Source organism: Phycodurus eques, chromosome 7 (genome assembly GCF_024500275.1).
Source record: "Phycodurus eques isolate BA_2022a chromosome 7, UOR_Pequ_1.1, whole genome shotgun sequence".
Taxonomy (NCBI): Eukaryota; Metazoa; Chordata; class Actinopteri; order Syngnathiformes; family Syngnathidae; genus Phycodurus; species Phycodurus eques.
The window spans coordinates 21,592,067-21,604,760 of record NC_084531.1 but is presented as its reverse complement, the minus strand read 5'-3'; the positions used below and the strand labels follow the sequence as shown (position 1 = coordinate 21,604,760).

The 12,694-nt window shown below is 39.0% G+C and overlaps 1 protein-coding gene across 1 annotated transcript in view; it reads left to right on the top strand.

Moving 5' to 3' along the window:
• Positions 1–4,490: 4,490 nt before the first annotated feature.
• Positions 4,491–12,694, top strand: part of si (sucrase-isomaltase) — a 65,701-nt gene continuing 57,497 nt past the window's right edge. The window contains 6 exon segments of the mRNA XM_061681363.1: positions 4,491–4,614; positions 5,327–5,412; positions 6,862–6,982; positions 9,093–9,202; positions 9,281–9,432; positions 11,602–11,773. Coding sequence (XP_061537347.1) covers positions 4,491–4,614; positions 5,327–5,412; positions 6,862–6,982; positions 9,093–9,202; positions 9,281–9,432; positions 11,602–11,773 — 765 coding nt within the window.

Here is a 12,694-nt window from a genome sequence, read left to right as displayed (position 1 = left end):
GTACAGAACATTCAACCTTCAGAATCAGAGCATCTTCAATCACAGAACTGAATTTTATATTCTCAGATTTTTGTTGGTGCCTCAAAGATGTGTTAATTAGTTTGCTGGATCTCTGCAGGTCAACCTAGTTATCAAGACCCATCATCTCTCTGTGAATGGCCTATTACGCACTCATAGCATGATATTTATGTGCCTTAATAAAGGGTTATACATTTTATTTTGTAATATATTCATGATAGTAAAAGTACCTGTATCATTCGTTGGGTCTTTTCATTTCATTCATGTACATTATTTTGATGAAAAAGTCATGCAAAGTCATCCTCAAATAGGAATACATTAAACACCAGTGTTTGTGTGTGTGCGTGTGTGTGTGTGTGCGTGTGTATGGGTGCGCCAGTGTGCGCATGCGTGAAACTAAAGTCATAATATATCATGTGGATTATAAACTGTTGTCTTCTTTCGGCTCAGGCACTTTGAGGAGAACTTTGCCCCCCGACAAAGCGCAGACAGCCAAGGTAAGACAACAGCTTGAGCCGTTCCAGCTCTTCACCAACAATAAATTAATCATTTATACTTAATTTACTTTATTAATTTGTGCAATAAGTGAACTATGTTCATTATAGTCAGATTAACACTACAAAATGAGTTGGTGGTGTCTGCGTGTTTGTGTGTGTGTGAGAGAGAGAAAGAGAGAGAGTGTGTCAGAGACAGAGAGCGAGAGTAAGAGAGAGAGAGAGAAATAGAGAGAGAGAGAAAAGAACAGAACATAACCCAGAAGATGCATGTTTTACAGTTACTTCTGATCATAAAATAGTGCTAATGTTGCCATATGCACAGCCAAAACAACAGCAAAAACATTTGCAATTTACCGCAAAGTGTTTTCTCAAGTTATAAGTCGGCTTAAATATCCAAGTTTGGGCAGTGACAAAAGTACGGTGCATGTTAAAGCTGTTGTATTTCGTAGTCTGTAATGCAAACCACAAGTCGCGCACGCCTGTCATAACTCTGATTGGCCGGCGAAGCCCAATAGAAGACTTTGCGTGTGGACATATGACTTTCTTGTGTCGTTTGAATCAGAATCAGAATCATCTTTATTTGCCAAGTATGTCCAAAAATACACACAAGGAATTTGTCTCCGGTAGTTGGAGCCGCTCTAGTACGACAACAGACAGTCAATTGACGGAGAACACTTTTGAGACATAAAGACATTGACAAAAAACAGTCACTGAGCAATAAAGGGTTGCTAGTTATCTGGTAAAGCCGGTACAAATGTATTTTTTTCAAATGCAGTACTCTAGCACTTAGATCAGTTTGAATGACTAATATAGCAATAGTCTGGTACAATGACCATTGTGCCAAGGGCACTGAGACTTCAAGGAATGTATGCAGTTTAAAGTGACTAGTAGTGCGATAATCTGTGACAATGTTGATTGTGCAAATGTTGCAGATACTCCTCAATTAGTGTGCAAATGGTGCAGATGCTACTCTGCCATGAGTGGCCAGTATTGGTCAACAACAGATATGCAAATAGTGCAGCGTGGCGAGACTACTACAGTGAGTGCACGAGTAATGTATAATTGGCCCTGACAGAAATGTGACAACAAACTCAAGACAAAAAACAAATTGTTGAATTTAAATCAAACATCACTGTGGTAATCACGGGGTATTGGAGCAACGGCGCCCGATGCGGAAGTCAAAAACGCAAGTCTAAAAATAGATGCCGCACATAATTATTGATAAATGTAAGTCGCGAGCGGCATGTAGATTATTATAACGGATATTTCTTTTTAACATACAGTAAATACTAAAAATAAAAAGTATGCTTCATTAAAACTACTCTGACAAGTACAATTAATAAAAAATGTTACTTGAGTAAATGTAACGGAGTAAATGTAAAGTGTTTCTCCCCACCTCGGGTTGTGAGGTTCTATTCAATATGACGTTCAATAATCTGGGTTTCCTAAAGATTCCACTGGGGTTAAAAGTTCTCTGTACTGCATGAGGAAGAACACATTCCTTCACCGAGGTAAAAGTACAGAAAAGAATAACATACTCCATCATTCTGAAGTGACTATTAAGTACTAAAGTAGTCGTCATGAAACACACATACTGTACAAAAAATAACTCCTTTTAGGAAATAAGATAGAGAGAGGGCCCGCCGAGGGTAGCACTGAGTGGAGCTGAAAGTCTGATGTGTAGGTTACTAGGGCGACTGCACATCTTTATGTAAACCAGATCATGCCTCCTGCACGTACACATAGATTCAGAAAGTTGAGATGGGATGGAACACCCATCGCTGACGTCAGAAACTGTAAGCTTTAAAATAACGTGGTGAAGGCCTGAATCCAGTTCCTCTCTCCCAGCTGCTGCGTACGCTCAGTTGGATATAAACTGCTTGCGAAAAATAAACTCTTTCCTTCTTATAACGAGCAATGCAGTCGTCCTTCATCATTTATCACCACCTGCTGACTGGAGACAGTCAGCATTCAAATACACTTCAGTTGATCTCTTTTCTGATATCAATTATTGATCCCAAACCCAAGTGTTTTCAGTCTGCAGCAAATATAAAGGAATGGGCTTCGTGATTTGACTCACCTTTTCATCCACTCTGAGAAACGTGTTTTCAGACCACAGACGCACAATGATCCATAAAATAAAAAGGCCCAGTTAGTTCAGCGGGCGTTTGAGGGATCTAATCTGAAAAAAAGCGAGTGGAAGGACGTACAACACTTAGAAATTAGTGTGCTTCGTAGTTCCAAATCTGTTGCCAAAGATGAATGGCTTGACAAAAACGAAACTGTTACTGTAACAAAAATAGCATGTTTCAGACTCCAAAGACTTGTTTTGTACTATTCAAAGTTAACGCTGCAGCCATGCCGCTCTCTCTCTGCTCTATGTATAATAGACAATAGATACTGTATAACCATCGTCACATGGCCGCCAGGTCAATGCCCCAGATTCAACATGGACACCACGTAGGCATAGAAGGCACTTCTTTTGGAATTGGATCAAGTAATACTGTATATCTTTGACCCGGAAATACGTCAGTCCCATTCTCTGCCTACATTGTGGCAGTTAACAACAGCGGCCGGTTCTGGAACTAACAGACTTTGTCAACGGCATTTTAAGTGACAAATAGAAACTGTTTCTGGACCAATTGTTCAGTCCCGACGGTCAGTTTTATCTGATATCCGTTACTGTATATCGGGGACCGTTTTATTGAGGTTCCACTGAATGAAAAATCTGAAGTTTTAATGGTGAACTCATTGCAATTATTGGATTCAAAAAGAAAATCAATATAAGACACAGAGAAGAGAACTAAAAAGGAAAATAATCTTATGAAATCATTAAAAAAAATGTTTACTCTTCATATGCAGGTGAGGCTCTGCCTCCCCTGGTTTATGGCATTTTCTACCATAAGCTAATGAGAAGTTGAGCCTAGTGAATTGGTTTATACTACATGCACATATGTGTTGGAATATTTTCTTGTCTCTGCCTTACATTCAATGTTTTGAGGCACTTTTCATTATTGCATCATGTGTATATGACTAAGAATCAGACAGGGCCATGAGCATATTTGTCCTTTGCTTGATCTTCACAGCACATTAAACAGGATGGCAATAAATGTCTAATTCACCCAGACATACCCACAAAAGGCAGCTTGACATTGAATTTGTTTCTGTCTACAATAGTACATTGGAGGGAAGCTTAATGGCTTGAGTGACATGACGAATGTCTTGGAAATGCTCAAGATAACCTGTCTTTGCATTTTGAAACAATATGTGGACAAATGTATTGGGGCATCTGATTATTTTCAGGAACAGAAAATGGATGAAAGAAATTCAGTAGAAGGTCTATTGATAGTATAGTGGTTCACATCGCTCACTTTATTGCAGCTGGCATGGGCTCAATTCCCACGCAATTCTCTTCACAATTGCTTCGTGATTTGGTGGCGACATGCCACTGCCGTCACACAGAAAAGGTTAAAATGAAAATGATGGCATGCTTGATTGTTTGAAATATAGTGGTTGAGTCAAGTGTCTGAGAAAAGAATTGTCTAGTCATCAAAAAGAATAATTTTATTGTATATTCTCCCTCATAGTTCATCCTAAAGGGCCTTTCCAAACTGTCATTTAATCTGAAAATTTTAGATTAAAGGTGGGTTTATGGATCTAGCCCAACTGTTGAATGATAAGGTGCTTTGACTCTATATTTCTGTCCAATTGCTGTTTGTCTTCTAAAGTACCTCAATATTTCCCTTCATAAATATTTCACAAATGGTTTTGTTAAAGGTTACTGGTTGTTCTAAGAGAAAATGTCCACACGTGTACAGTATAGCAGTTGTGTGTCCTGCCAATGGGCCTCATTAAGCAAGGAATGATATCTGAACTTTGGGACTTTGCCTTTAGAATCATGGTGTCGTTAATTGGTTCTAAAGTTGTTGACCTTTTTAATCACTCAGCTTGCATGCCTTTGGTTTTGTGTTTTAGATGGGGAGAAGGCGGTTCTCGGGTTTGGAGGTGACCTTAATGGTCATGTTCGCATTGGTGTTGGCAACATCCATTGCTCTAATAGTTCTTTTTGTTACTGGCGAACCTGGGGTCATTAAGGATGGTAAGTGAATCGACGTGTGGAAACCCAAATACAAGGGATTTACTTTCATGGGTCACAATAATAGGTACACCTGCCTAATAATGTAGTAAGAAGATCAACTACTAGAGCTTTTAAAATGTGCATTTCAAATACAGTGTATAATATTGTGATTGTGATTGTCATAATTTGGAAAACATGTTTATTACTGATATTGTAATTTGCAGTAGTGTACAAGTGAACAGCTTCCGAACTGTTAAGTATTGACCCTCATTCATATTGCTAAGGTAACCAAAATATTAGAAACCTCTCTAAGTATGATGCTGTACAACTCTAGAGAACTGCAAACTACCACAATTGGATCATCATATTGGATTGAACAAGTGTTGTGGGCTGTGATTCTTAAAGTACATCAAATATTGACTTAATATTCTGAACAAAATTAGTTTACCAAATGAAATAATGATTCATGATTAAAATATTTGTGTTTAGTCATAGAATAAGTTTGTTAATAACATTTTATTGAACACCAAAGAACCTTATACTGACCAGTTTGTAAAGCTTTGGTCATTGTTTTTTCATAGTTGATAATTGTTAATTTCTTATTGTAAAATTGTCTACCAAAAAATAAAATTATCATATGAGGATAAGCGGTATGGAAAATGGATGGACGGATGTTTACCACTTACAACAACTATTAATGTGTTCGTCATGAGGTTGTCATATCTTTTGGCAGAGACACCAGAGGTATTTGTTCCACAATGTCCGTCTATTTCTCATGCGGAAAGGGTGGACTGCTTCCCTGATGCTGGAGCCTCCAAGGTATGTGTGACAATCAAAGACTGGGGCCTCTCCTAATCCACTATTAATATTATATGATATCTATTATTGTCAGAGGTGGGTAGAGTAGCCAAATATTGTACTCAAGTAAGAGTACTGTTACTTTAGAATAATATGACTAAAGTAAAAGTAAAAAGTAGTCATCCGAATATTTACTTGAGTAAGAGTAAGAAAGTACTAAATGAAAAAACTACTCGAGTAAAGAGTAATTTGTGAGTCACTTATGATTTCTTTTTTATATATATCAGAGCATGACCATCAAATAATATTTTTTTTTTTTATGGGAGTCGACACACACCTCCCAACATTTCAATCTTTAAGTCCCACAAACCAAGAACACATGCATTGGGCCCTACAGAAACATTATTAGCTTTATTCACTGGAATGACTTCATGAAGAAGCTATTTGCTGAACAGACTAATTGAGTGTGTGTGCGCGTGCGACACCATAAGGATAGTGCTAATGTTGCCGTATCCACTGCCAAAACAACAATAGTAACATCCGCAACTTGCCACAAGGTGTTTTCTCAAGTTAGAAGTGGGCTGAAATATCCAAGTTTGGCGAGTCACAATTTAAGAGCTGCATGACAAAGCTTTTGTGTTTCACACTCGCGTGACTGTTTCCCCCACCACCCAAAATGAGTCATTTTGATTGGATCACGAAGGCTACGTGCGTGGTCATGTGACTGCTTTGTGTCGTCTGATTGGTGGATTGGAGTCAAATGACACTATGGATCCCGTTTGATTGGCGTAATGTCTGCCCTATGCGGAAGTCGAAGATGAAGTCTAAAAATAGACGCCCACATGCATGAATGGATAAATAAAAGTAGCGAACGGCATGTCGATCACTGTAACGGAGTAAAAGTATCGATACTTCACATAAATACTGAAGTAAAAGTAAAAAGTACAGTGCATTTAAAGTACTCTGACAAGTACAGTTTGGAGAGAATGTTACTCCAATAAATGTAACGGAGTAAATATAACGCGTTACTACCCACCTCTGGTGACAATGTGAGGGTCTGTGTAGATTTTGGACACCTCCACATACTGTACTTCCTTCATTGTTCTCTGTGATATGACAACTGACTTTTCACTCTCAAACTTGGGATAAGTATGGTGGTGCTGTAAGAGTGTAAACAGACAGTATAGAGATTTATTGTTTGGTTTCATACAGAGGTTTGGTGTAAAATAGGCCTATTTAAAATGTTATCATAGTAATTTGCTCTTTCGGCCTTATTGTCTTGTCTAAAGGCTATCACTGTGTTAAATTTAGTTCAATATGCACCACCTCTTATTTGGAACCCCCAAAAAGTATAATCGCAATAATATGAAGGCTAAAAAGGTTGTGTAGCTACTGTAGCTCCTAATTTAAAAAAAAACAAAAAACAAAAACAAAACAACAACCACACCTAAATTCATGTTGCTTCAACAGAGAGGATGTCAGCAGCGTGGATGTTGCTGGAGTCCACTGGATGAGCGAAATGTACCATGGTGTTTCTTTTCGACCAACCACGGATACACTGTTGAATCAGTGGAGCAACCAGATCCTTATGGTAAATTTGTATTGTCTTAGGACCTTTATTGACATAGAAATCGGTGTGGAGGGGTGAGGGGTAAAATTAAACTCTTAGTTTTGTTCCCAATCACCATTCTATCCCATCCCAGACAAGACCCTGGTGTCCATTTTCTCTTATTAAATGAAACTTCATACCTTCATTTATTCATTGTATATCCTTCAATTGAGGAAATAAAACCAAATATTTTTGATTAATTGATTGGTTGATTGATTGGTAATATGCTTAATTTGTTGCAACTCAGTGGCACGGTCGACAACTGGTTAGAGCGTCAGCCTCACAGTTCTGAGGATCCGGGTTCAATCCCCGGCCCCGCCTGTGTGGAGTTTGCATGTTCTCCCCGTGCCTGCGTGGGTTTTCTCCGGGCACTCCGGTTTCCTCCCAGATCCCAAAAACATGCATTCATTGGAGACTCTAAATTGCCCGTAGGCGTGTCTGTGAGTGCGAATGGTTGTTTGTTTCTATGTGCCCTGCGATTGGCTGGCAACCAGTTCAGGCTGTACCCCGCCCGATGACAGCTGGGATAGGCTCCAGCACGCCCGCGACCGCAGTGTGGAGAAGCGGCTCAGAAAATGGATGGATGGATTGTTGCAACTCTGGATGGGAAAAACTTGTCATTTAGGTTGGGGGACTTAAAATTGAAATAATTTACACTTTCACCTGTGTTTCATCTTTTGCTCACTGTCTGATTCTCTTTTTGCCTTTTCGATTCAGCTTAGTTTGGACGCCAACTGAGAGTGTATAACTGCAATCTGTCTGTTTTACCCTCATCTTGTTTTTTCCACTATCGCTCACTTTGCCTCAGGCATGTCTGTCAGTGAAACATAATGTGCAGCATCTCAGAGAGCCTGGTTAAATTTTCAGAATGCAGATTTTTCTATTTCCTGCATGGATTCATTTTGTTTTAGTGAGTTCAGTTACTGGTTTCACAGCCTGAACAAAGATTTCCAGCTAATTGTTAGAATTTCTAAACAAATGTGATGTATACTATTTAAACATACACTAATGGCAAATTAAAATGATTTTTAGATGATAAAATACTGTACTTGGGGGAAACTGTGTGACAAAGGTGTATGCATTGAAATATGGTAAAACAAATGATGCCATCTCCCAAGACTAACAGTCAGCTCATAAAATTCATTTAAACACAAAAATACTTCTACAATGTGGGACAGTGAGCCACCCGTCAGAAATCATTATTATTGAGGGGAAAAAAAGACTGGGGCTCTCCTAATCCACTATTAATATTATATGATATCTATTATTGTCAGAGGTGGGTAGAGTAGCCAAAAATTGTACTCAAGTAAGAGTACTGTTACTTTAGAATAATATGACTCAAGTAAAAGTAAAAAGTAGTCCTCCAAATATTTACTTGAGTAAAAGTAAGAAAGCACTCAAGTAAAGTGGAACTGTTTTGTAACTTTTTTTCCTTTTTTTTAAAAATCAGAGCATGAACGTCAAATAAAATAAATGTAATAATATATGGGAGTCCACACACACCTACGACCATTTCAATTTTTAAGTGCCCAAAACCAACAGCATTGTTGTGTGTTTGAGTGTGTGTTTGTGAGAGCACACGAGAGAGAGAGAGAGAGAGAGAGAGAGCGAGAGAGAGAGAGAGAGAGAGAGAGAGAGAGAGAGAGAGAGAGAGAGAGAGTCTTTAACCAAATTAACATGCACAATTTGAGCTTTTATGGCTGAGACTGACCTTTGGATTTTGGTATTTGCATTAAAATTAAAACAGTTGCAAACAGATAATCACTTTAGAGAAAAGTATAAAAAAAAAAATCTGACTTTTTTTCACATTGCATTCCATTGTAGAAGGATGTATTTTGCAATACAAATTTTGGCTGCCAATGACCACTTCTGTCTTCTGTTGACCTTTACATGTCATAATAAAAGCCATAAGGCAATGATTGAGGACCGCAAGATCATTAATTACAGTTCTTTTAATGCTGTAAATTCATTTTTGTTTTTCTACATGTAAGTTGTCTTTGCAATCTTAGTTTAACATAACACATCAGACATGCATTAATGATCTCCGCTGTTTTATGACCTGGACCTTGATTTTATTGTGTTTTTGTGGCAGTAATAAAGGCACATCTGAAGAGAATGTCATCCCCTTCCCTGTTTGGAGCAGATATACAGGAACTGTCATTTCATGCTGAAATGCAATCAAGCAATCGACTTCGTTTTAAGGTACCCACAAAGCAAACCGTCAGATAATTATTGTTGATAACCTCAGATTTATTCACTTGTTGGTTGTGGTGTACTTAGATATCTGACGCTCATATGCAGAGGTTTGAGGTCCCGCACGAACATGTTAACAGCGTCAGCAATCACCCGACCAGTCCCGTTAGCAACACAATGGAGATCACACACAATCCTTTTGGACTGGTTGTGCGCAGGAAGGAGAACAAAAAAGTCTTGTGAGTTCCCACTGCTTATTGATTATTTCTCTTTATATTGCTGTGAATGTAAACGTGCACCATTGTTTTCTTATGGCGAGTCACACAGTGCATGTTACAAGTTCAAAAAAACATCATACTAAATGCAGGCCTTTGCAGTTATAGGCATATCGTCACCGTGTTATGAAAACATTTTCTCAGAAGCAATAAAACTGTTTCACTGTGATGTCATTCATGAAACCACACCACAAAATTCAAAAGCAGAACTATTTGTTTAAAGGACAGTTCTGGCAGCGAATGGAGATACGCATTTAAAATTTGGTGGGCTACATATTTTAATAGGACACAAGCAGGGGAACACAAAGTAATATGTTCAGTCAAAATTATCACAAAAGATAAAGATTTTCCATTGTACAGCAGCATTTAAAGGAGAGTTTGCAATTTTTCTCCGAAAAATCACTTTGTCATCTTTGTTAAATGAGTTATTATGACTTGACAGTAGCAGGCTACATGATAAATATGATCGGTGAAATAACCAGTCGTCTCTGTCCCCATCTTGTGCCTCGAATTTGATATACATGTATAACCAACGCAAATACAGTAGCTACCAATCAGAGACAGAAGGCGAGACTTTTGAGGTGTCAGTCATTTGCCAGGCATTTGTGAGCATACTCATCGCAGGTACCCCAACCCTCTCCCCACCCACGCTGCCTTGCATTGACCTTTTAGCTTGATCACCCAGAAAAGCACCTCATCCGTAATTGAATGTTATTATACCACTAAATGTTATCATTTTGAAGTTGTATTTTTTGCGAGGCCGCTGGGGTATGCCCGCGATTATTGTGCCCCTGAGTGTGCGACAAATTATTGACACCTCATAAGTCCCCCCTTCTGTCTCTGATTGGTAGTTTTTTTTTGGGGGGGGGGGGGGGGGGGTATTGCAAGCTCTCCTAGTAATCACATCTGATCACACAGATTGTTAAAGTTTATGGTTCAACATAATAACGTGCAACATGATACTGTGTTGCATGACAATCAATTATTGAATGTTAATGTCCGTACAATCACAGTTGGAGGGTTCGAGAAAATGTGCTGAGTGGTCACAGGAACTGTTAAAGTGATCACAGATTTCGTACAAATAACATAACATTCATAGTCTTATTTTTATTTTTTTTTATCATAAACTGTATACCACACAACCAGTTCAGGGTGTACCCTGCCTCCTGCCCGATGACAGCTGGGATAGGCTCCAGCACGCCCACGACCCTAGTGAGGAGAAGCGGCTCAGAAAATGGATGGATGGATGGATGGATGGATGTATACCACACACAATGTTTGAATACTTCACATGGCAACCTTCCATTCCAATTTGCATCAACATGAGGCAGCATTATTGACTCAAATGCCTTTTAGCTACAAGATGTGAGATTACACTTGACATTATTCCTGTGTTGCAACCATTTAGAAATCAAACATTTTATTTCACACCAGAATTTATGATATTGCTTATTACCGGCATCGTGATCAGGTGATCAAGGTGTTCAGATTTTGGGGATTAAGTAACAGAAAAATCTGCATTTAAATGCCAATTATTCTTGACTATACAGTCAATTCTATACCATACTTTACTGCATCCCCAAAATATTAAAATAAATAAAATATTTTTTTCCCTTTTTCACATCTTTTCAAATAAAATTTAAAGTTAAAGTGCATGTGCAATACTCAAGCCGGGCTTGACTTCTTTACAACAACAGTTTACTCTTTTTTCCTTTGCATCATCAAGAGCACGGTGAGATGTGAGCAAGCCAAAAAAAAAAATATATATTATCATGTTATATTTACCTTTTACATCATAAAAACTGCAATAGTTCATAAAACTGCACACAGAACTTTGGCCCGACTATCATCCATTTTCCATACCGCTTTGTAAGCCAAAATGTAAAAGCAGTATAATATGTCCATTTACCACAGCTTCTGATAACATTTTGTGTCTAAGAAAAATATCTTTCAAAATCTGCAGGATTATGGACATTTATAGTCATCAAAATGTTTCTTATAAATGTATTGATATGAGATTTGGCTCTATTGCTCCCTAGAAATCTAATTGTCTTCTTACTTCTTGTAGGTCATGACATGTTCATATGCTTTTTCCCTTAAATTTTCCATTTGCTTGTCACAAAATACATACAGGTTTGACACAACCATGGGACCATTAGTGTTTGCAGACCAGTTCCTACAGTTGTCTGCTAAACTTCCATCCCATAATATTTATGGCCTGGGAGAGCACGTACACAGACAGTTTCGCCATGACACATACTGGAAGACCTGGCCCATCTTCACCAGAGATGCTTTTCCTAATGGGGTGAGAAATTCATTTTCCTTTTTTTTTTTTTTGTCCTGTTCGGCAGAATGGAAGATCTGTATCCCTTTTATGCCGGAACAGTTTTACTGTGTCACAGTGGAGTTTTTAAGCTTCCGCTGTGGTTTCTTAGTATTATAATTGAAGCTTATTGAGAATCAGAGTCGAACAGAATTAAGTTTCTAGAGGGCAGAGAGAAACAAAGACAAAAGACAAAGCACTAATTGTGTAAACAGGATGAGAAAAGTAACTCATTACATTATCTACAACAATGAAACATTAAATATGTGTGTTGCATGGGGCTGTAGTGCTACACCCTGTGAAGGACAAACAGGTCAAGCTAGAACAGGACAACGACAGGAGAAGAAGCATGCAGGACAAGGGTCGTGAATCCCTGCTGTACAACTGAAGTGGGGTGGGATTGACTATGTAAATTATAAAAGACTATAGGACGAGAGTATGAGTGAGGGGATACTACAATCAATTTGCATATTCATTATTTATTTGTCCCAATAAGTGAGTGGCCCCACACCCAGAGAATTTTTTTCATTTTACATGCACAAAGACTGACAGAAGTGTCCTGTAATTGCTGTGCCCGCACCGCGGAGCCCGAGGACCCCACCCAATCAATCGAGGGGCGTGATCGGACCCATGGGTCCATCCGAGAGCAGCCCGGTGGACGGGACACATCCCACACCGAGGGACCCAGGGCGGTCCGTCGTCCCCACCGAGGCGCCCCGATAACTGGCCACCCGGTGGGGGCCGCAGGGACCCAATGCAAGGAGGGTGGATAGGGGCACCCGACAAGGGAACGATAAGGGGGAGGAACTCAGGGAGCAGCTGCGGGTCATGAGAGGGGAGCCCCAACGCTAAGCAGTCATCCAGGAACTCTTTGATATGTATATGTTACCAGATGTGATTAGT